Source organism: Odontesthes bonariensis, chromosome 16 (genome assembly GCF_027942865.1).
Source record: "Odontesthes bonariensis isolate fOdoBon6 chromosome 16, fOdoBon6.hap1, whole genome shotgun sequence".
Taxonomy (NCBI): Eukaryota; Metazoa; Chordata; class Actinopteri; order Atheriniformes; family Atherinopsidae; genus Odontesthes; species Odontesthes bonariensis.
In genome coordinates this window covers 13,611,732-13,637,874 of record NC_134521.1, presented here as the reverse complement: position 1 = coordinate 13,637,874, position 26,143 = coordinate 13,611,732, and the positions used below count along the sequence as shown (strand labels likewise).

General features: G+C 39.2%; 1 protein-coding gene across 1 annotated transcript in view; it reads left to right on the top strand.

Annotated features, from left to right (window-relative positions):
- The first annotated feature begins 9,845 nt into the window (after positions 1–9,845).
- The window catches only part of pcdh1a (protocadherin 1a), an 83,133-nt gene continuing 66,835 nt past the window's right edge, over positions 9,846–26,143 (top strand). Inside the window, exons 1-3 of the mRNA XM_075486297.1 lie at positions 9,846–10,506; positions 17,343–18,157; positions 18,987–21,173. Coding sequence (XP_075342412.1) covers positions 17,363–18,157; positions 18,987–21,173 — 2,982 coding nt within the window. The 5' untranslated portion in view covers positions 9,846–10,506; positions 17,343–17,362. The remainder of the gene's footprint in view (positions 10,507–17,342; positions 18,158–18,986; positions 21,174–26,143) is intronic.

Genomic DNA, 26,143 nt, shown 5'->3' with positions numbered 1-26,143 from the left:
CTGTCGTATGGCCAAAACTATCACAAGTTACATAATTGGCTCATATATCTTTATATTCTATCTGAAATGTGTAACCGTTGACACTCTTTTTAATATTGTTTCCCTTTCAACTTCAGCTTCTGGTCCCTATGCTTACAACGACACAGGCTTTCTCTACTAAACACCATTGCCCGTAAAAAGTAGTGTTACTATTTTACACAATGTCATTAGTTTTATGTTTATAGTTATTAATACTAATTACTATTGTGATTTAGCATTGAAAGCTAACTACCTCATTTCAGTATGTACATTTTCCTTAGCAAGATTAAGCACACCTTTAACATGGCCCTTTTCTGTACTACTAGTTATTTAAAGAGTTTTCCTGTTATCTTTAAGTGTGTAATAAAGCCAGTTTTTGCTCCTTTTTGGCTCCAGTCAATTATTCTCGAGTGGTGGAAGCTGTCGAGTCACAGAAATGATTTTAAACATATACATGTGTATATATAAATATATAAAACATTGTCTTTTTAGTTATTCCAAAAAGTAGTGGATCACATTCAATAAAACCATTAGTTTTGTTAGTCCTTTGTGAATTATCTCTTTTTCTTTGCATTTTTAGGTCATAATTTAGCTGTCTACGTTGTATCAAAGCATCACTTGGAACAAGCGGAATTAACACATCGAGTGTGACCCAGATTTCAGTAATTTGAGACATTAGGCATTAGTCTGTGTTTTTTTTACCTTTATTCTATTTTCCACAAGGGTCAAAATGTATTTTAGATTACACCAACATCAGGGGAATAATGTGATGGACACAAGAGGTGAGAACGGCACTGCCAATTAGTTTAATGAAAAACTGTGGGCATGCCTCTTGAACTCTTGTCTGTGTACTCAGAATAATGTGTGATACCTTACTAATAACCCTTGCAGTGTGCTATATATATGTATATCCATCAATTGAAGCAGAACAGGCAGTGATTTGGAAAGAATTGGCTCATCTTTTACAACTGAATATGTATATATTACCGTGAAAAAGCTTTTTCATTTTGAAGAGATTGCTATGCAGCGGGTTAGATGGTGCATTGATAATATCCTTGCCAATGTTCATCCACAAGAATCTAATACTGTTTTAATGTGTTCTTCAGATGTTCATAAAATTCTGTGAGAGCTGGTAGAAGAATTGGGAGCAAACATAGGGAAGTGTAGGTTGATTGAATGCGCCGCATGTTATTTTCGGTGATACTCAGAAAATATGCATAATGTTTTGGCTGTTTTCCTGTGCTCAAATGAATTTGCTTTATCTCACAATATCCTGAACAGCAAAATAAGACGCAAACACAAATTAACTTTGTTTGCAAGGTGACATCAACAAAATCAGTTTAAAAGAACTCTGTTGAATATTGTTAACGTCCAAGTAAAGCAGAAAAAAATGTCATTCTAAGTTTGTCTCAGAAAAATTTATCATTAACTATCCAGTCTAATATGAATAATCAAAACGTTATGTGTAAAAATGAGGTTTTAAAATCACAATAAAATGAGCAGTGCTCTCTGATCTTAGACGCTGGGGACATATCTCAGACTAGCTTAAATTAAATACACAAACTGGGCAAACAGAACTGAGTCCATTTTAACAAAATTAAACTACTTAGATTTGAAATAACAAATGTACACTGCAGATAATAAGTATTTTGATCACAATATTTTGGGAGGTGTTGATAATGATCTTCATCTTATCAATGGGGCTCTGCACAAAATTAATCATCTGCACTTTCACTGACCGTAGTTACTCCTGTAATTAGGTTCTTTCAGAGAGTTCAGTGTGCTCTGCCGTACATGATCCTGCCTTGGCTCCTCACAATATAAATTCAGTACGTGTTACTCGTGGTGTATGTAACTCCATTAAGTATGCACACCTACAGGTCCTTAACAACCGTGATACCAGATCAATAACTTGGTCCTTCAATCTACCAAGCATGAATCTGAGTCCCTGAGCTGGTTTGTTGCTGTTATAGCATATGCAATACTGTAGTTAAATTTTGCAATTTCAGTTGGCAGGCCAGGTTCTGCAAAATTATGGCATCCAGGGAAGATGCATTTCCATACGAAGGCAGACCAGTTAGCTTGCTCGATGTCTGATACACAGCCAGATGGCATAATTCTCTCTTCCAAGGCTAATGCATTGTAATGGATTTATTCATAACATATTTTTAAATACAGACCCACTCCGTCTTGTTATCCTGATAATAATTTACAAAAACTGTAAACAGGTCTAACTACACGATTTAGTGCAATATACATAGTTATCAGTCTTTTGATTGATAACTAGTCTTTTATGTTTTAAAACTCTTATTTTGAAACATTTACAATGTGTTTGCATGCAAACACCAGACTTGGCTTTAGTTGCACTTTAAAGAAGTTAAATACTGTACTCAACCTGCAGTATGTTAGCATAGTGGCTTAAAAGGACAAGATTCTGTTTGTGAAGTAGTGTTACTTTTAATCCGACAAAAAGTTTTTTTTTAATAAAGTTGCATGGGTGAGCCTCAGAAGAGGATTTATTCCCACTCCAGCCAATATCTGCAGCCAGCTAATGCAATTAGTGGAGGTAACATTTATGAACGTTGAACCAATGAACCAGTGTATATGTCAACCTCTTTCATTGGTGGCTTAGGTGTAAAAGCTACTGTTCTCAAAGGAACACCTCATCTGTTAGAATTGCTTTGCTGCATTCACAACAATGTCTGTATTATGTCAAGTGAGAGGACATTGTTTTGTTTGTTTTTCATCTTGTGTCTGTCATAGATATACTGCTGTTTATTTCCCCAAATGTCTGTAGAGGTCTGACCTTATGGGAATTTACATGATTCATAGAAATCATAACTACACCATCATAACTACTTTTTTTTTTTTGGATGATACATTGTCCCTGAAATAATTTCAAGTGTAAGATCCTTTTGTTACATATACACTTAATAATATAATGCAGTAAAAATGTAAATACATGTTCCTTAATAAATCTTAAATATGCAGTCTTAAGTATCGTCCATCCATCTTCTACACCCACTTAATCCAACTCAGGGTTGTGGGGGGCTGGAGCCTATCCCCCAAAACTACGGAGTCCAGTCAGTAAGGACAAAGTTGCTGGCAGTCATCAGAAGTCAATCATTTGCCACAAATAGCATTGCCTTCACTTTACCTGGATCACTGCAGAAAATCTTAACACCATGTACCATGTCTCTAGCTAAACCATTCACACACAATAGGTGAAAACAACAAGGCTGCCACATAACTACTAACACAGCCCCACTGAGATACATCTAAACACCCCCTTCAGTTTCCCCCACTTGACATGAAGCATTGGTTCAGTCCAATCAGGCCATCGGCAGTACTTTATGTATCTCAGCCTGTAGCCACACCTTTTGCCCATCAGGAAGGGGAAACCAAACACCAAACCCAGGTAACTCCAACAAAGAAAGAAAGTATTAATACAACATAAAACTGAATTTACCTTGCAGTGTCAATATGTGTGCACGCCATATAAACCTTGAAAGGAAATAAAGTAACAAACTACAACAGATTATATAATTAAAGAATATTCAAAGTAATAATTACAAAGTAAATTAAAGAAAAACAAATTGTGGTAGGGTGTGGCTCTTACCCTGTGTGGCTTGCCATCACACAAGAACATAAATATTAAAGCCAGAAATTACCAGAAAATGTAAGAAATTTATAGGCATGCCTCATAATAATTATTGTAACATACACTGATTTCATGATGCCATTTTTATACCAAGTCAGAAAGAAAAGTGAGGCAGCACATTTTCTGCCCAAAGATGGCTTAAATTAAGTCTTACAAATAATCTCCTTTTTGATGCCACATAGTCCATCATAATGCACAGGGACAAGTAGTGATGTAGTCAAGACAACTAGCTTAATTATACAGGAAAGATCCCAATCTGTTTTTGTTTTGTTTTTATTATGAGTATTACCATTGTCTTTGTCATGTATTCATTCAGCTTGAATCAGTGTGACAAAATAGATATCTGAAGCAACATGTCTTTTACTACCACACAAAATAGCACAAATGGTCTTTTTTCCTGCACTATTCCTTTGAGTGGCTGCAGATGACACACATTTTATAGTCATGTGAATTATAATGCACCTATATCAAAGTTCAGAGCTCAGAGCTCACAATTACATTAATTAATGAACTACACTAAAAAGATTAAAACATTGAAATAGTTCCACTGCCATGAAAGCAACTCTCTAATCAACAAAGTGGTTCGACTCAATACACCAAAAAATCTAAGTTTTGATGTTTTCACAAAAGAAAAAAAAAACTTGATCCACAATTCAATTAGCAAGTCCCTGATTCAGAGTGTAGAACTGGATGAATGCTACCATTTGCTAATCCATTCAAATCTATAGCACTTATCTATAACTGTGTACATAATTTAATCTTTTAAAAAGCACGACTAAAAGGCTAAGTAGCTTAATTTTCTCTCTTCCTCTATTTCCCAGCTTCTGTTGATGGTGCAGCGTTAGCCGCTGTGTTCTGCAGCAAATGACAGCAGGAGCCTCCAAAGCCTACTGTTTTACTTACAGAAATGTTATTGTTGCTGCTATTGCATCCCTTACTGTCAGGATCATGTGAATATAATCCCGGCCCAATGGCAAACATAGACGATGAGCAAGAAGAAGGAAATGCAAACTACTGTAGCTTATGGCATGTCTAAACACAAAAGAAACCCTAAAACATGTTAAAAAAAGAACTCACATCCAACCACTGTAACCTAGAATAAGTGCACTCTGTGAGATGAGGATGTTTTAGGATAAGACACGGGCATGTTTACATGTCACTAACAGGATTACTTCTCCCTACAGAATCATATACTCAGTCCACTTACTAAAGTGTTACACGATTAGTTTTCATAATCTATTCATTGGCTGATTGTTTGAAGTCTAGTTTAGTGAAGATGAAGGAGCTGTTTCTAAAGTGCCATGTTTTCCTGAATTCAGAAATTGCATTTTCTACAACGAGGAAGAGTGATACAGATCCTCCCACTTCTTAATACTCTGCCTGCTGGAGAGCCCATTCTGTTAATTAACTAAACCACATGGGGCCAAACATAAGTCCAAATGCTCTCTCTTGTTTTGATTAAAGTTCACTGTGTATTCTGTCCACTAAATAAGAAGCAGCAGAGGATGCATATCAGATGGATGCCAACATATACCGTGTTGGGGATAGTAGAGGGGAGTTAAGCATCAGGCCGTACACAGGAAAAATAAATGTACAAGAAGTGCTGCTCCACCTTATTAAGACTGAGTTTCAGCTGCTATTGGCTTTGTTGGCTTATGCAATTTCTTGTGTGTTGTTATGCATCAGTTCCTGTATTTCTGCTAAGTTCACCTGTCTCATGTATGATACTGTATAAAAAAGAGAAATGCACATGTTCGGAAACAATAACAAACTTGACATTTGCTGGTCGAAATGTTAGGGTAAATCGTTATGCCTTTGTAATTGCAAACACAAACACACACACTATCAGATAGACCAAGCTAAATCATGACAGGAGTGATGGTGAATGTCCATGTGCTGCTGACAGCTTTATAAGCACCCCTCTTTCAAATCTCCTCAGATGCCATCCTGCCATGAGGAAATCTGATGACCATTAACAAGTTAGATCACGACAGCTCTTGGAGAATGATGGTTTCTCTTTTATTTGCTTGTTTATTTCAAGTTTTATTTTTTATTGATTTGAAAAACATATTACCTGGAGGAATTTTCAGACAAAATGTCATTTTATAGTGCATGTTCAAGGGGCATTTATGTCCCTACAATAATGTATTAATCTATTAAGGTTCCACAAATCTGAACCTGATGTAGATATATTGTACCCATCCATCAATGCATCCAGGTCAGGTACCACAACAAAGTCTGGATCAATCAAGGTAAAAAAATAGAAAGCTTGATTTTCTATGATAAGAATTACATTAATGAAAGCTACATATTTAAAACACTAGAATATGGATTAAATAATTGTGAATTTGGACATGTTACAAAAGAAAGCTGGTTAAATTTTAGGAAATGCTGATGAAAATTAAATAAAATGTCACTGAGCATGATGGTTAGTTTCAGAGAAACTATCCATCATCCTCAATCTAGCTTCTCTAATGGCTTCGGCAGCTGCTCACATCTAGCTGTATCCCAACCATTTATATTATTTGTCAACCATTAACCATTTTTCATCATTTATCTACATTTGGCTTGTTAAGGAGTTGTTTAGATCTGATGTTGTATATCTTTTATGTCACTTTATAAAATACTCTTGGCTATTTCATCATTTATCTTCCCCTCAGCTAAATAAATGGACCTCTCTTTCTGTTAGCTTTCCTTTAAATAAATTGTGTTTATTTAAAAATAGGGATTATTTCACATCTGTGTATTGAAAATTCACCATAGACTGGTAATGTAACAGCTGTTAACGTCTGTGACTGCTTCAATCCCACATGATGATTGCTGCAGGTTTGAATGTGACATATTCTTGTTATCAGCATAAATAGAAAAGAAAATGTAAGAACAACCCAATTTCATTTCAGAACATGCAATAGCTGTTGGTTCACAGCTATAAATGTTCTGAAAAGTTTCACAGGAAAGGATCTAAAATTGTAGAATGACCACATTTTCCTCACTTATTCCCTGCACACATGCACTTTAAGTTTGTCTCCATGTGTTATCATTTGTGATGAAATGTGACTCCTACTAGCATTTATTTGGGTTGGTGAAAGATGCTAATTCTTGGAATTTTTGTGCAACAAATTGCTCGTTCAAGATTCATCCCACTTGATATTTTCCAGTCATTGCACTGTTTCACTTTATACCTGCTTCCGAATCCTTTTTTCTTCAAATAGAAGAATTCTGTTCTCTGACCTGCAAATAGTTAGAATCAGAGCACCTGGTTATGTCAATATGTTACAAAAATACATGGTTACACAGTTACAGGTGAAACATATTACCATACATGGGTTGTAATTTCCTATTAGGCCACATTTAGACTCCCCTACAGCTTTTGGAGATGCTGCCATTTTACCAAATACTATGACACCACTATGTTTTGGACATGTGGACAGATGTACTTGTTGTGACTGGGCTGGGAAGAAAGATAGTAGATATTTTTCTCCACAGTGGAACTATGTCTGTCTGTCTCTTCATTTATTAATTTTCCCTCGTGACATTCAAGGAGTAAATCTGCACTGGATCACTTACGGCACAACTGCTGCTTTACTTTAAAGCCTTTGCGGCTTAAATGCCTTAGCACGTCTGTCCATCCTCAGTGACGTCACAGTGGGTACTCTCATCTCTCAAATGCTGCATGAGAGGTCAAGTTTTGTCATCTCCATCTGTGTGTTAGATGCACAAAGCTAGAGAGAGACACATGTCTGCTTACAGGTTTGATTTTTTTCTTTCCTTCAAACGACAGACACTCGTCAACAGATATAAAGCTCACTTAACTGAAGAAGAAGAGCTCAAAGAAAAACATATCCTGTCTAATTTCTTATCAGGCCAGCACATGAAAGATTTTGAGTTTATTTTGTAAGTTGGCTTTTTAGGGGAACAATTTACAACTGGATTGGAGGCTGAAAATCAGACTGCTGTAAACATTTAAACATTTTTCTAAAGCAGTTTGTTTTGTTCATTTTCATTCATTTTGGATTTTCTTTAATCTATAACCTGACAGTCTTTTGTATCACAGCTTCCTTACTTTACATAAGTTTTTGTATTGCATGCATTTTTCTACGTTTTGCATTTAATGTTTTCTTTTCTTTTTTTCTCTTTTTGTTTGGATGGGTGTGGAGGGGGGGTTATACATGCCTCCTATCAGAGTGTGTGTGTTTTGAAAAGGAGGAAAGGTATGCGCGTATAGATGTAAATGTACAGATCTCATTCACATGCTGTGCCAAAATAGCAAACAAACCATGAGCTCAATTCTAAAACTCAGTCTGCCAATGGAGTAGTCGAGCCTGCCGAGCTTCAAAGTTTCCAGCATCAATAGATGTAAATGGAGATGGGCCTCAAAAAGCCTATTTCTGAGAAAACTTGGCAAATTGATGCTTGTTGAACGTGTTGGTTGGACTTGGTCCACTTTGGAAAAAATCTGAGCAAAAGTATGAGGCTGTAATTTTCAGTGTGTTGGCTGCAGACAATGTGCTGGCCAGATAGTGCATAGTGTGCACTCTTTTGGGTAATTTCAAAGAGTTTGAGGCCTTTCTCTGCTTTTCTTTTGATCTTTCCTCTGCCTATTACCCTTCCCTTTTCCTGGTTTTCCCTCTCTTTTCTAAATATGACCACCAGGAAGAGGTGAGAGAGAAACAAACCAGCCTGTGCTCTCTACACTGAGTAATAAAGGCATCTCATGGAGCTGTGTTTCAGCCCACACTCAACTGAAGCACACAATGCTACTGTTGATTTTCAGCCCTGGTCCGCCTCTGCTGTCTGACTTAATGTGAATGCAGCATACCTGATAAAAACCCTGTCACTCACATCCCGTTGATAATAGGCCTATATGTGGTACATTCAAAACACATACTATTTGATTAAAAAGCAAACAATGACTTTACTGTGCTCATACCTATGAATCACACAGATGATGCTTATAATTTCACTCTGTTCTGTTGGTCACTCTAACAAATCATTTCCTAATTATTCCCCAATTTTCTTTTATTTATATGGAACATTCATTTTTGTCCCTCTAACGTTCTTCTTTATAACCATAACGACTCTCTTCTCAGACTAGTCCAGGCCACCTGTGAAAACACCTAAACGTTATTAGAATGGCTCTTGAAGAGCAACATATAGCAGTGGCGGTGCGTGGGCGGGAGCTCTAATATGATTGGCTCAGGGACACTGTAAGCCTGAGTGGCAGCTCTTAATGGGGAGCCCTGGAGAGGTAACCCAACAGCTGTGTGTTTGCTGCTAATGAGAGATGGGGGAGGAGTAACGGATCACAGACTGGAAACACTGATAAACTCTTGCTGGAGAATGGCTGGGGAAGATAAGAAATCAAGTTTTCTCGGGTGTGCATTGCTCAAGGCTTTCCTTTGTGACAAACCCTGCGCTTGACTCATTGCTCCTGGTCCATTGCTTTATGCTTAAGCAGTTATGATCACTGGCGTCAGTGTTTAGGGGAAGAAAGGAAGAGAGTTACTGTAGCATGGGATGGATTTCACTCCCTGCTGAGCCATGCTGATTTATAGCCGCCAGCAAAATCACTTTTTTTTTCTCTTGTTTTTATTACACTGCTGCGGTTTTAACATTTGATGTGAGTTCTGACTTGTGCATCCCAAATGCGCACAAATAACATATCATTTTACATTTATCATTGCTATGATAGTCTTCACTGGTAAGAATACAACATTACCCTATAGTGTGCAACAGGACGGCCACAAGCACGGTGTTCACATTCAACCCCTTCTAATTTTCTAAGCAGATACCACTTCCCTTCCTTATTTTAACCGCCTGAGGGTGGCGCCAAATGAATAAATAGTGACCAAAAAGCTCCCATTTTAGGCCACTCATTTTGCTACATGAAATGCATATCAACAAGTAAACTGTCAGTGCACACTACCTGTTACATCAAATTTAGACAGGCCGTACAGTCAGTATTTTTGTCAACAGAAACAGTGATCGCTTTGCAGCGAGGAGAAAAAGAGTACAAGGGAGGCACAAGTGATTGCGTGATGCGCTTATTTAATAAGGTACATTCCCCCGTCTGAGATGACCCAGTTTGATGAGATATTCTTAAACTGTTGGAATCACATAATTTTCCGGCAGGCAGCCGTGGCATAATGTGATGTTGAGTGTGAAGTTGCTGTGCGCTGCGGTGGATAGGAGCCCCACCTCCTCCCACGCTCTTAGTAGAGAGAGGAGGAGAGACGGAGAGAGGGGAGCAACTAACCTGCCCACAGTATCTCACCACTTGCTCTCTGGAAATGCTTCAGATGGGCTCCTTGTTTAGAATCGGTTTGCTGCTCCGTTCAACGCTGCAGAAATGACATTTGTGTTGCTGTGGTTTAGAAATCCAGTGAGTCTTTAGCGTGCGCTCTTGAGCCACTTACACCAAGGGAAGCGCTTGAGAAACTTGGACCAAAAGGGATGCGACAGCCAGTGCATATATTGGCAGGGATCAGTTTTTTTTTTGAGGATTGAAAATGGGACGCAGTGGGGTCCCCTTATGGAGTAACGCTCTTCTTTTTTCAGCTCTGTTTTAAAGCAGCCTGCTACCACAAAAACTGCTCCGAACTTCTCGTCGACAGAAGGCTGTATGTTCCGCGAGATTTCTGGAAGACGCCGGTCACAGGACCCCGATATTTGATGAAGAAACTTCTCAATACTGAGGGTGGATTTTGTGGCTGCTGAATTGATTCTGGTGTTGGCACTGTGACGGAGGATTGGGGGTTGGACACCTGCCCCTGGCAGCATATCGGCTCCCAACGCGAGAAGCGGTCAAATACAAGTCTCTGGCTCAGGTACTGATATTATTGTAACCCCGAAAAGTTTTTAATGGGTTGGCACGGTAGCTGAAGTTTCTTTTTATAATATCACTTACTTATCTGAAGCGCTTTGTATTTCCGCAGGCCGTGACTCAGTAGATGTTTTAATACAACAAGTTGTCCGTGTAGCACTTTAGCCTCCGGTAAAACAGTCACGCGCAGCCGAAGACAGCAGCTGCTGGGTGTTACAGGTTGACAGGATGCTGTGGCGGAGAGGCAGCAGTCCAGATATGTCACCCACAATAAGGATGCGCCGCATGATTGATTAGACGATGCATTTCAATTAAGACACATCCGAGGAGACTGAAGTTCCAGTCTGTGTGAGTGATGGCTTGTCTGCACATCGGCACACTTAAGCGACATCGCGAGTGCATGCGCTTCAATCTGATATGTCCTGGCGATCGGCTAATTGCATTTTATAATATCATTATGGTTCTGCGAGGCAGAAAATGGGATCCAGTTGTATCACTCCTCTCTCGCCTTTTACTTCACACTTGCTGCCAACATCAGACTAATCGTCATTTATCTGGCGCTCTTTACTCATGCGAAACATTATCGACGGAAATAATTCTGACGAAGCCTTTTAATAAGTAGTCGACATTTTTTGTTTTGTTTTTTTTAATTTTTCCTTTGGGAAGATTCGTGCTTGTAATTGGAGGAATAAAATCTTTGATCAGTGCATCCGCATGGGTAGTCTCTTGTGCTCTCCAGTGGGATTCTGGGGTGTTGTTTCTCGCCACTTCACCGACCACCAGGCACATTTTAATAGTCTGCACTACATTGTGATGTCGGTCCAAGTTCCCACACATACAGTAGGCGAGGCTACAAGGCCGTCAAAACAGAACAGATCAAAACAGACCCCTACCCACTATTTACCCCATGTCTATCTATCTATCTATCTATCTATCTATCTATCTATCTATCTATCTATCTATAGTATAGGAAAACCAAGGAAACTCTGGTCTGTGTGAGTTTGTGTGACTAAAACCAGCCAAGAATATAAATGATGGGACCTGTCAGTATGTACATTCCTCCCTCCAAAGAAATCTAGTAATGTCTGAATGCAGTCTCTTTGATCTCAGTGTAGTTAATGGAATTTTTTTGTGTGTGATTGCAGTGACCCTCCATCAGTGTTTTTGTGCGACTCAGCCTACATATAGCTAAATGAAATGGCCATGCCCTGAGCAAATGTTCCCAACCAAAGGCCATTGCTTTCTCATTACCACTGGCCAGGGTTTGCAGTCAGTAGAAGTGTACAGCCTAACATTTTGCAGTAAATTCTATTGGTAGATCAGCTGTGTAAGGAGACTTATAGCCGGGATACTACCCATCATAAATCATGCTGGAGGGAGGGTAATGGATTTTACCTGTTATACTAGCTAAAGGCGCGGAGTCAGCCAATATATCAAATCACATCACTTGAGAAAATCATTAAATCATCCGTTATCTCTCCAAGCTAGCTGAGCAACGACGAGCACAACCTACAGCAGGAATTCAAGAACTTGATTTGTGGCAGGTAACAGGTGAAAATGCTGGTTATGCAGGGCTCTGGTGGCACTGCAGGATCAGAATCTCTCCTCTATTTATTGCAGAACAAGAAATGAGTACAAATCATCTATTTGATAATGACCAGCTCTTCTTGACACAAGCCTGATCCTTATTTACAATTATGCCTCAGTTAGGTCTGCACTCGAGTCGTATCTGCTGGACATGAGCAGCCAACTTAAAGAGCAAATGTCACCTAGTGTCGCCTAGTTGGTGAGTTGACTCAGTCTGTGGATAGTCTGTCTCTATGGCAACCAGAACAGGCACACATGTTCTGCAATATGATTACATTGTTCTTCATTTTGACCTCCATTTTTTTCAATCTATTATGACATGGCGCACTTGTATGTGAAGCCACACAACTCTCTTGTCCGTTTTGCTTCTCCATCCAAATATATTCCATAACACATTTAACACTTTTCATCTACTTAAGTGCCTTTTAAAATAATTCAAAAATAGAACTTTACTGCTAAACCTGTAATGTTATTATCAGGAATTAAATTATACTCTCCATAGAACTTATGTTGTATGAAATCAGTAATTTTACTTCTATCTTCTAACATGTAATTTCCCTAGTAATAAATACTTATACAAGCATAATAAGGTTTACATAGGATCTGCTGGTTCCAGCTGTTACATATGTATTACATTTCATTGATAAGAGGATATCTGCTGGTTCATATGCACTTACTGTGTATCACAACTCCTTGTCCTTAGAATGACTCCCTAACACTCACCTCATAACACAGAGTTCCCAAAGACAGTTTGACAAGTGCCTGTATTTCAAAAGTTTCTTTCAGAAGACGCATATGGAGTCTGAAAGTCAGAGTGAATGCACAGGATTCTCAACAGTGGTAGAGATATGCCTGTATTTTCCTCCAGCTCATTTAGGATTGGGTCTGGCATGTAAGCTAGGGTGGTCCCAGTTTCTCAGAGGTCAATGTTGTGACTGAGTTCAGCACTGGTGTCATTAGAGCACAGAGTGTATTTTTGGGAATAACTGCACAATTTGAAATTGGCCATGATGTTGACTTGTAGAAGTTGAAATGTTCTCTTGAGCAGTGGGGTCAGCTGGGTGGTGCACTCTGTGGGGGTACCATGAGGGACTCAATCAGACTTGTACTTTGACTGATGCTTAGCGACCAGTGAGGTTTTTCACCTTCTCCTTTATAAGGACCAAAGCAGCAGCACCGGCTGCTTTAAGGAGAAGGTGTTCCTGGGAGGAATTCACCTCATTAAATGTAGCACTGGAGGCAATGGGTAGATTTGTGAGTTAAATAAGAGATCAGAAGGAACAGGAAAAGGGGCACATTGTTATAGGATAGTAGCCTATCCTTGCATCAATTGTTCACATTCCGATTTTTTCTGTTTCTTTTGAAGTTGTTTCAACTTTCCAGTGATCTGCTTTTGCATATGTTTTTACAGCTATCTAGATCCACTTTCCTTTAATTACTTAAAAAAAAACATTTATGGTTACATAAAGCAGTTTATCTTGTCATGGATATTTGGAGATTCGTTGTGGATTAAGGCATGCGATGGTTCACAACTAACATAGTTTCACTTATCATCATCAAATGATTTGTGGAAACTCTTCTTACTCTTTGTAAAAACATGGTTGGTGGAAAATATTCCTTGTTTCACCCCTGAGGTGATTTAGCCAAATATCTGAAATATATTACAAATATTACGAGTGACAACACACTCCCAGGTGATATGATGAGCCTGAATCATTGTGTTGACTTGTATTTTCCTGTAAAAACCTTTTTTTGCTGTGACTTCAGAGTCAGGAAGTGGACCCATAAGGCAGACTTTCTTTGTCGGTCCTCTTTCATTCACAGGATGCCTTTAGTTTTTCTCAATGTTGAAACCATCACAGCATCTGGCTGTGCGGAGTGCTTATTCATTATTAGATTTAAAGATCTCTCCTCAGTCAGAAAATTGATGCCTGGATTGTATTTGGAAAGCCATTTATTTAGAATATGTGGATCATGTTCAGTAATCTCAGTCTAGCTCACTACATATTGCTTTTTGCAACAAATTGCGGTTCGGAAAAATGCTGCAACGTACGTGTCTTCTTGGCATTCCGGCACCCTAATCGCCTTACGTTAAGGAAACAAACAAAAAATGAATACATATATGTGTGTATAGGTTTTGCATTGCCTATGTCTCAGTCACTACTTGTCATGTTTACAATGGAGTATATATTTGTCATATTTCAAGCAGCTGACCCAAACTCTACAAGACAGAAGCATTTGCACTCACTCGAGTAACTAACCTCTTATTCCTTCTCCATTTAATTTGTGTTGATTTGTGATCTTCTTTAATCAGCTTGCAGTCTTATGGGTCTACCACACCATCTGGGATGACAGATGATAAGTTTCTTTTTGTTTTTTTTTTCTCTAGAAATAACGCTGAGATGCAGAAAATGTCACTCCTACTGCTCCTCAGCAGTTCTAATTGATCAATTTTTGCAGTCCAGGTATGAACTTCTGTGAAACATACAGCAGTATTTTAAGTGTCATATGATCCAGTAGAGAAAAATCTCAGTACAGTTCCCCCAGCCACATTCTTGGAGTACTTGGAGTAAAAATATTTGATGCCATCCAGCTTCTGATATATCTGTAGTTGTGGAATTTGAGAAAATAAAATAAAAAAAAAAAACAAAGGGAGTTTGTTAATGATATTCAAAAGATTTCCAATGAGAAATAGCAAAACCCGTATTTCACAAAGAACATGAATTTTAATGTCAATGTAAACAAAGAAAAAAAGAGCACCAATTCACTGGGCTGCCAGGCACAGTGCCATCTGGAAGACAGGCATGAGGCCAACTGGAAGACATTAAGTCATGAGTGTCATCAACCATAACAATCATGTCACTATCAAAGCATGCTTATTCATTGTAGAAGTGGCTGTAATAGCATGGGGACAGTCCCAGCTAAACAAAACATTATGAAATCAATTATGATTTTCATTTTTGAGTGGCCATTTTGTAAAGATAACTCGATTTCAACCGTGAATGTTAAGAGAAAGAGATGGAAAAGGATACATGTGTCAAGTAGGTTAAAGCACAAACTATTAGACCTATATGTGTCATACTCTGCAATTTTAAAAGCATAATTATATTCTTCAAATGACAATATCATAAAATGCCTCTGCAATTAACATTTGACTGATTATACATACATCTGCATTTCTTTATTGAAAATGTTATTGTGAAAATACAATAAGAGCTAAATGGAATCTTTACAGTCTGATTTAGAAATGGTTTCACAAGGCTGAAGTGTTGACTTAAATGTGTTTCCAATTTACATGCTGATTACGATTTTGCTTCAGCCTGCCTTTTTGTTTTCTTGCACACATGAACACGAAGCACACTCACTGGTTATGACCGCTTCGACCAGAGGTTCCCCCTGCAAATGTTGAAAGGGGACACATCGATGGCTGAGCAATTAGTGCATCAATAACCTGCACTTCCAATTTCAATGTAGTCATTGGATTTCTGTACATTTGTGTTTTGCGGTCTAATATGCATGCTTTACTTCGTTCTGAAACACAACACTGTTTCATGTGAGCAGATGTAAATTGTACTCATTCTGTACTGAATGACATTATTATTATTTTACTGTAATTAGGCTTATCTATATCAGCAATAAGCCAGTAACTTAGGGTGCTTTGATTTTGCTTGTACATTCTCTAATTCCTAAACTATACTAGACACCTATGCCCTTTTATTTTCATTTGAAAACATTTTCTGACAGCAACTGGAACCAATTTCTTTGTTTTGAAATAATATAACACTTCAAATTAAACATAAATTGTAATTGTAAGAAGTTAGTGCACTAACATTTTTTAATAGGCTGTGCAAAATTGACCTTTTATTGAGTTTATTGATTCAAGTAAAGTAGGGGAAATTGAATTATTCTACTATTATTAAGACAGTGGCTAAGAAACAGTATTGAATATGGATTGGTCTAGTCTAACTAATCCCTGGGCCATAACAGGCGGTATCGATCAGTATTTTCAAACAGTACATCACTAACACAAACCCATTGCAATAAACTCCACTCACGGCAGCAGCACTGACAGCATCAAAATGAGCAATACATGACTACAGTCGTTAGTGCACTCCTTGATGCACCATGCAGGCAAAAGTTTGAAAATGTTTCCACTTTTAGGTTTCCCAGTGCACTAGACCTTGACACTTAACCTCAATGTTTTGCTACCATTTCAGGAAATGACACAGACTCTCAGTAAAAACACAGTAATTATCATCTAAAATTTTTGCTCTGTGAAAAAAAGAAAACAGAAAATTAAAGCCAGAAATCAAATAATCAATTAAGAGACTCAAGTAATGAATGTAATTACAGAGTTGAAAGATGCAACATCAAACTCAATTGTTGCAATGTTTGAGCTAGCCTGTATCAATGCAGGGTAAATATCAGTTTTTGAATTGTTCATTGTTAAAGACTGCATGTGATGATAATGGCAAAGTTGCATAATCTGCATTGAGAAAAAAAACTAAACATAAAAAAAATATCTCAAATACCGTTAAAGGGTTTTTTTGGAGAAAAATAGAAAAGCTGATCTCTTTGAATGGACAACATCTTGTCAGGTTAGAAAGGATTTGTTACTGAGGGTAGGTTTTACACTATAGCTTCTTTTGGAGCTGGATTGCTTCCCCGCTCAATGTGTAATAGTGTAATACGGAAATAATGAGTATCTTAGGTTGTGAGATTGAGATTTTGTATTATGTTTTTATTTGATTACTCAGCTAAAACAATTCACACTGGCCTTCTAGTTTGCTGTTTCGGAGCTCACAAGATATAATTTCATGTTCCGACATTAATTCCGACATGAAATTCACAAAACAGAGATATCCATTGAAGCTCTGGGAAAGCAAAGAAACCATGCTGGGATATGGTTATTATTACATTAAAAAGGAAAAAATCCCTTTTTGTGTTGCCTCGAGGCCTGCTGTAAGTGCTGTACAACTTATTGACAAAACTAAAACATTTTACATGCATACAGCTACAACACAGCAATATAATGAAGATTTTTTTTCATGTCCCTGCTGAATAAATGTTAATCTGTGCTCTTTAAGAGTTGCTGATGTGGGCTCCAATATTTCACTTTAAAGTAAAACTTAAGTAATCTTCGCCTGTGGAAATTGTGACATATAGAAAGTGGTTTATTGGAGAATATTGAAGAAAGATATCTTAAAGGAATTATCATAATCTTGGCCCCTGATTCTCTTTGTCATTTTGCAGGCAGATCTTCTGATGACCTAATGGAACTGAATTTCCGAATAGTACTGTTTTGGGTCGTGGTGCTGCACTGTGGCTCTGCTGAAGGCAGTATCCTGTACCGAGTCCAGGAGGAGCAGCCGCCCAACACTCTTATTGGTAGCCTGGCAGCAGACCAGGGGCTGCCAGATTCAGGTCACCTCTACAAGCTAGAGGTTGGTGCCCCTTATCTTCGTGTCGATGGGAAGACAGGAGACATTTTCACAACAGAGATTCCCATAGACAGAGAGACCCTAAGGGACTGCCGGTCCCTGGCAAAGGGCAAGCCCTGCTACCTGGAATTTGAAGTATCAGTGACAGATCTGATACAAAACCAGAGCCCCCGACTTATTGAAGGACGCATCGAAGTGCAGGATATCAATGACAACACCCCACAGTTTCCCTCCTCTGTGCTTACCATCTCTGTCCCTGAAAACACCATAATGGGGGCATTATTCTCTATACCTCTAGCTACAGACAGGGATTCAGACAGGAATGGAGTGGCTGACTATGCGCTGACTGCAGGGCCAGATGCAGCAACCCTATTTGGTTTACAAGTGGCTGATGACAGGGGAGGGAAGCTCCCACAGCTCATTGTCCTCGGCAACCTAGATCGTGAGTTAAAGGATTCTTATGACCTCACGATCAAGGCGGTGGATGGAGGGAACCCCCAGCGCTACAGCAGTGCTTTGCTTCGAGTGGTCGTGACCGATGCTAATGATAACTCACCAAAGTTCGAAAGGTCTTCTTATGAAGCAGAAGTTTCAGAAAACAGTCCGGTTGGCCACTCTGTGTTGCAGGTAAGATTTTAGTCGTGTAAAAATAATGTAATGTAATCTAAGTCATTTGTTTGCTCTGGTTTATTTACGCAATTTTTCATATTATTTTTAGCTGCAAATAAATACAGCAATTGATTTATAGTTTGTCAAAATGTTTTGAGAACATTAGTTTTTGCATATTGTTACGGTAGTTCTAGAAGATGGATATTTTACTTTTTCTAGTTGTGGCATTTGAAACAGTAAAAAACACGAACTAATCTAAATGTTAAAAAAAAAAATTGCCCTCTAAGGTAAAGCTTTGGGAAAACCAAAGTGTTCTTTCTCTGAAACAAGTTATATGCAAGTTTAATTTACTTCTAATACACATATTAAAGTCATATTAGAAGTATCAGAGCTTTAGCACATTATGCTTTTATAGGTAATTAAGCTGCTTATTGCTTGTTGTGCTATTACACTTGTGGAAACAGAGTAAGACTAGCACAATGTCAAAGTGTAGGCGTAAGATGCTCTGTGTGGGATTTTCTCAGCATACTGCTGTGAAATCTTCACTGACTGTCATGAAAGAAACAGCAGCTCTAATATCTCACCGTATGTTTTCCTGTTAATCTAGAAAGGGGGGAAAAAAAAGCAGCAGTGTCGCAAGTATCAAAAGCAGAGGAAATCCAATAAAGACATGTTTCTAAATTGTATGTGCATGCTGTTCTTGATCAAACACCCCTTCATTAAGTAATTAGTTTATTTATTGACCAATTATTAGTATAGACAACCCTACATGGGTTTGCTTTACATCTTACTCTAATTTAAGGCATGCAATTTACACTTTTAATCAGAGACTCTGTTTTAATTGTAGGTCAAAGCAAATGACTCGGACATGGGCTCTAATGGAGAAATTGAATACACCCTTCACCAAGCAGTAGATCCAGTGCCAAAACTCTTACGGATTGATAGAGCCACTGGTGTTATCTATGTCAAAGGACCACTGGACAGGGAAGAAATCAGCAGCTTGTCCTTCTACGTGGTGGCGAGGGATAAGGGTCCTCAACCTAAAAGTTCTAAGACATTTGTAACCATCGAGGTGACTGATCAAAATGACAATGCTCCGGCTGTGGAGATCCGTGGGATTGGTCTTGTGACTCATAGCGAAGGAGTGGCTAACATATCAGAGGACATGCCAGTCGGGACAGCTGTTGCTTTGGTGCAGGTGTCTGACAAAGATGAAGGAGAGAATGCCGTTGTCACTTGTGTGGTGGCGGGAGATGTGCCCTTTCAGCTACGCCCGGCCAGCGACTCGACCAGTGACAACAAGAGGAAATATTTCCTACAGACCACCACGCCTCTTGACTATGAAAGAGTCAGGGATTACAGAGTAGAGATTGTTGCCGTGGATTCTGGAAACCCAGCACTCTCCAGTACAAACTCCTTAAAGGTTCAGGTGACTGATGTTAATGATAACTCCCCAATATTCTCCCCAACCTTATTTGAGGTTGATTTTGCAGAAGAAAACCAACCAGGGGAGAAGGTTTTGGACGTTACTGCTTCAGATGCTGACAGTGGCACTAATGCAGAGCTCCTCTATAATATTGTTGCGGACTCATCCATCAAAGGTTTGTTTGAGATAGACCCAAACACAGGCGAAGTAAGAGCTCGAAGCCCGCTTGATCGTGAACATAAAGAACGCTATGAGTTTCGGGTCACTGCAGCAGATAAAGGCTCACCTGTTCATAAAGGGACAGCAACTGTTGTGATAAGAGTTCTTGACCGTAATGACAATGACCCCAAGTTCATGCTTAGTGGCTACAGCTTTTCAGTTTTGGAGAACATGCCTCCGCTCAGTCCAGTTGGTATGGTAACAGTCCAGGACATGGACAAAGGTGAAAATGCTCATGTTCACCTCTCTGTAGAACCTGATGGGGGGAAGTTTATTGTTCAGAATGGAACAGGCACAATTCTATCAAGCATCTCTTTTGATAGGGAGAAAGAAAGTAGCTACACATTTCGTCTAAAGGCAGTGGATCGGGGTGAACCACCCAGGTCCTCATATGTGGGTGTTACCATCAACGTACTGGATGAAAATGACAACGATCCTGTGATTACAAAGCCTTCCAACTCCTCCTTCAGGCTCTTGTCCCCTTTAGCTTCCCCAGATAGCCATGTTGAGGTTGTAGAGGCTGAAGACCTGGACAGTGGGCCAAACGCAGAACTCGTCTTTAGTATTGCTGGGGGAAACCCTTACCAGTTATTTCGCATTTCCCCCTCTAGTGGAGAGATCACTCTGGCAAAGGAGATGACCCGTAAACACGGAGGACTACATCGTCTGGTGGTGCGAGTTAGTGACAGGGGGAAGCCTGCACGCCATGCTACTGCCCTGGTTCACATCTATGTCAATGAAACCATTTCAAATGTCAGCTTAGTGGAAGCCTTAGTTGGACACAGTCTTTACACTCCACTGGACAGAGACATTGCTGGTGATCCCGACAATGGTTTTGCTGCACAACGTAGTAACATTTTGTTTGGAAGCCTTGCAGGTGTGGCAGGTGTTGTAATGTTGATCTTGGTGATGGTATTTATTCGACACCGCATTCAAAGAGAAACAAAGAGTGGCTATCAGGCTGGCAAAAAAGAAACAAAAGACCTATATGCACCCAAGCAGGCGCCAAAGAACACCAAAGGCAAACGAGGAAGGAAAGGCAAACCCCAGAAATCCCCGAAACCACTTGGGGAAGATGAGGAGGTCAGCCTTCAAAAAAGTCTCAAGTTTAACCTTGATGGAGTCAATGATAGCCCAAGGATACACCTTCCCTTAACATATTCACCAGGAAGCCCTGATATAGGCAGGCACTACCGCTCCAATTCTCCCTTGCCTTCCATCCAGCTGCAAGCTCAGTCCCCCTCAGCATCTCAGAAACACCAAGCCGTCCAGGACCTCCCTGCAGCCAACACCTTTGTCGGAACAGGAGGAGATGACAACTCCACCGGCTCAGACCAGTATTCTGATTACAGCTACAAGACCAGTCAACTGAAGTATAACAACAAACAGGTAAAGTCAACTCCAACTAAATGTAAATGCTATTTAGATGGTCTGTTAAAGGAACGTACTATTGGTGTGCTGTATTGTTTTAGGGCTCTGAAAAAGGATAATTCAGTTCTTCCATAAATGTCACTGTGCACAACAGCTTTTAAACTCTCACTTAGCGCTGTGGTGTCAGCTACAGTAATTTGCTGTCATTTACACAAAAGACAGTAACGTGACATTAAATTTCAATAATGTGAGTGGCTTAAAGGACTTATGAAACGAATTTTAATTGTTGGAATTTCACAGTTTTTGCTGCTGATTCTAAAGGTTCCAAGCCTTGCGATTAAAATGAGATATTGTCTGGATAATAATTTATCCGGGAAGTCATGTTAAAACGGGCTCAAATGGAGCCACATTTTGTCTTTTTGTGCGAATTCATTTTTTTATGCGTGACGTCATAGGGTTGACACAGAAGTTCTAGTAGTCTAACTGTAATGGCGGCGTCTATGGCTAAGACATCAAAGCACGGTGGAAAATATTGTGTTGCTGGAGGGCCAAATGGTGTTAGTTGCAAAAATAGCAGCTTCACTGAAGGCATCTCTCTGCACATGTTTCCCAAACTAAAAAATACTGGAACTGAGGCTGACAAGGAGAAGGCAAAGACAAGAGCACGGTGGATCGTATCACTGCCTGCTGCCGCCTGCCGATAGCTGTTACGGTGTTTGCTGCTCGGAAGCAGGGGACTGCTCGCTCTGCTCTTCGGTCTGCACACATATCCAGCTATAATTTGGCGCCGTTGTGAGTGGCTGGCCGTCTACCTCTGCAAGCTTTTTTTGTGTTTTGTCATGTTTTTATCGTTTTCATCACTACTGATGCATGATCGCCTGAGTCTCTTGAAAATCAGAGATTCTGTGGACATAATATCGATCACGTCAACGATCAGACAAAGCCACCGCCACCTGTTTTGGCGTCTGTACCGTCTTACCTATGGCATCTACCTGGTCGGTTGCCACGCAACAGCCGTCGCAGAAGACGTGGAAAGAGAGGTGGAGTAATATGCCGGCTGAAAGCCCACCTGGCTTTGCCCTCCACCAACAACGCTCGCCATCTACTGTCTGGTCTCTCCGGTGATTGCGCCGGCTACGACATCCGAGGCTCCGTGGATCAGTCCTACCGATGGCTGCTGTCAGTCGTGCCGAGGCCGGGTGCCCATCTCCCTGCCGCCGACCCGTGAGGATCCGCAGATGGGGCCGCGCACTGGAGGATCTCCGACCCGTTAATCCACGCCATTGTTTATTAAGCTTACATTAAAACCATGTTATTATCACATACGTTTTTTTTAAGTGGCTGGATTTCAAAGTGCCACTTCATTAGGTTTCAACGTGTCAAAGACAGCGCAGCAGAATGCCATATCTGCGAAACCGGCATGTTCAAATCTTTTCCAGTTTACCACAGCAAACATACACTATTGTGTCATTTGATTGATAACATCTTAATAATAATCAGCATGTAGTAGGAGCGATGGCTGTTTTGTGCCCGTCGATCCTTTGCCGAAAATGGTAACTTTCATTTCCATTACCCATACGGGAGGTGCAGAGAGCCTCTACAATATAGATATTAAATCGATTTGTGTGGCTTAAATTCAACGAAAGTTTTTCCACATAATGTTAGAGGTGTGTTCTTTCGACCTGCTGATGTTTGTATCAGAATTTTGGTTCCTTTATGAGATATAGGTCCATCAAATGTATGTTGTTTTCGCAGCCAGCCATACTAGCAAATAAGGGAGTCAACCCTATGACGTCACGGTCACGTGGCCAATTTCGCACCAAAGGCCATATAATTCACACTTTTAAATGGACGTTTTAACAAGTTATGCCCGGAAAATTTAGTTCAAGTTCGATTGATGGTTTTAGAAAAAGACAAAAATTTCATTTGAATGATAGATGAACATTCGTTTCAGTTCATCTTTAAGTTATTGTATTATCAGTCTGGCCTGCAAAAATGCTAAATTATACTGAAAAATTTGTTTCTGTCATTCTTTTTTTTCCTCAGTATCATTCACTATGAGGAAAAATATAGAGAGATGTGGATTTTAATTTTGAAGTATATATACATAGTTTATGCATACATACATACATCAATACATAGATACAATGGGCGCATGGACCAGATTAATGTGTTTTATGTAAGAGGTACAGATGCAATATAGAACACATTTTGTTTCTTGATATTGCTGCATTGTAACATTCCTAGGGGTTAAAATTTGACACACAATTGTCAATTTGTCATACTACCAGATGACCGTGATGGCCTGTTGTATTTATTTATTTATTTATTTCTTTATTATCTGTTTGACAGTATAGTTGAGCAAGCGAGGTTCATTTCTCTGTTACTTCCTTCTGCTCTCCTGCCTGACCTCCAGTGTTCTGATCTCTGCAGGTCACTTGCTCTTATCGCTCTACTCCTTATGCTCTTATCTCCTCTTATCTGAACAAGACTCATATTGCCATGGAAACAGAAATATTAATAGGCTCAGGGGGGATTACAAACAGAAAAAAAATGTAGTCTTGGGATAGAAAGATAGTGTGTCTTTAGGTTTCTGTGTCATTTGCAGCAGTGTGAATATTTGTGTGTGTATGCAGAAGGGGATTAGGCAGACCCTGACCCCTACTGTTATCTTTAAATAGAATAATGCACTATATAATATAGCAAAACGTCCAGATGTCTTGATCCCCCCATTTAGACCCAGTGCTTGAGCTATTGAAACTCATCTTTCTTTTTTATTTAATGATATACTGAATGCTCAATCAATGTTCATAAAAAAGAGAAAAGAAAAACAGTGTTAAAGGTACAATTCTCATGGAATAACTTCAAAGAACTCCCAACTCCAAAGACAGCACAGTACAGGGCCTGTTCGCAACAACCACAGTCATTGATGCGGGGTATGATTAGCAACCTAACACGACTGACACCCTCTGAACTTCACTGAGTGATATTTTTGTGAATCACGCAACAACTAGATCTAACAATGCTATATTCATGTTGTCGCAGCAGTTTTCAAAAGATGGCTATCATTTGGTGCTGAAAATATTTGACACTGATGCATAGAATTTATTTTCATCCAGCACAAGTTGACATGGGCTTTCATGACTCTTCCTACATCACTTTGTCACAGGTACAAAACAGTTTGACACTCCAAGGGTTTGCAGATAATGTTTGGCACATGAAAATTAGCAAAAATAGAAGAGGAAAGCACGCCGCTGAGTTCTGAACACATGTAGGTGACACATTTTCTGTGGTGATATCTTCAGAGCCGGTCTCACGGTTGACTGGTTGGTAGTTTCAGCAGATGCTAGCTGACAACTTAGGCGATCACAAGCCTTTGTGGGTATAGTCAGCGTAGAGAACATTCACCACTGTCTTTTTGATTGACAGCATTAGGAACCTAAATGACTGCAAGCCACAGGGTGTGTCTGGGTTTTTGTGTGTACTGCCAATCTCAGCATTTGTGTGTAGAGTCACTGCTTAGTGGAAGGGTGTTAATTGTAACTGCGGCACAGCTGTAAGCTCTCAGTTCTTGACAGTATTATGTATGTGGTTTCTCAATACAATAACATAAATGCGAATGAGACATGACTCGAGTGATTGACAGGATGTGTAAAAACATGGCCAGATGTTGAAACTCGTGTGACATACTTCAGCAGATGTTGTCTCATGTATGGCATCCCCTCTCACATCAGGAAGAACAGATTGACCAAAATATATAATTAAAGTAACTGCCAAGTGATGTGACAGATGTAGAATGGTGCCCTTGCTTTAATTAACTGTTCTGCTTTCGACAATGGCTTTTCATTTGCAGTTTGATCAGGTGTCTAGGTTTGAACGACAGTATATATTTTTTTAGATTTTGCCTAAAAATTACATCTTGTTTGTTTTCAGATTCTGATTATATGGAACCATACCTTTTTGGGAGAAAATTTTTATATTATCTATTTAACTCCTAAGGATAAGCTTAATTCCTTTTTCAACTTTCTCAGCCTTCAGTTTTGGACCGTTTCCTCACTACCTACAATCTGCAGTTGTATGAAATATGAATTAATATTCAACAAACTGTTGAAAAGATTTGATCAGAGAGCTGTGACATGGACACGTGTGGACCTTTGTGCAAATGTTTTTGAGAGTACTTGACTGAATATGGAACAGTGATAGTGCAGACATGTTTGGAAAAATGAGCTCATCTTGTCCTTGGGTTGAGTTAGGATTGCAGGACAGATGGCAGCATATCACAGGACTCATAATTGCATTACCATTACATTGCAGCAAATCACACATATTCAAATGTGGTAGGTTTGGCAGATGTGATACGTTATAATGGGAATAAGAATAATGATATCTATCAATGTGTAAATGCAACAATACATTAATGTACTGTATTTTACTTCATATGTATATATGCAAATAATGGTGGAAGTATTAGATGGTGGATTTGTGGTGTAAGTAAAGCATGTATTGCATTGTATGACCGCTACAATTCTAATATTTACTTACAGTAACTATTCTGTTGTGTTTACCAACTCTAGATTTGTTCATACTATTTATTATTCATTGTGAAATAATTTAATTTTCATCAAAGGTTATCTTTAGGAGTGTATTCTCTTATAAATGTTAGCTTTGAAGAAAGCCTGAGGCAGAATTGTAGAATATTTAAGTGCTATATTCCCACAAAAGGATTGATGAGGATGCCAAAGCCTCAACAGATATTTAAGATGTCCTAATTAGATCACAGCACTATCCACCTAGCACACGCCAGCTATATGTGCAAGGCATGTCTTTGTTTTGTTTCCCTACACTACGAGAGAGTACTGCCATCAATTTAGAAACATTTTGATCTTCTCCCAAGGCCCTGTAGGGAAATTTTCAACCCTTCAATTGCTTTAGATTAACCCACTTAGGCACAGAATTCCTTGAATGTCCTTTTTCCAGGATATAATGTT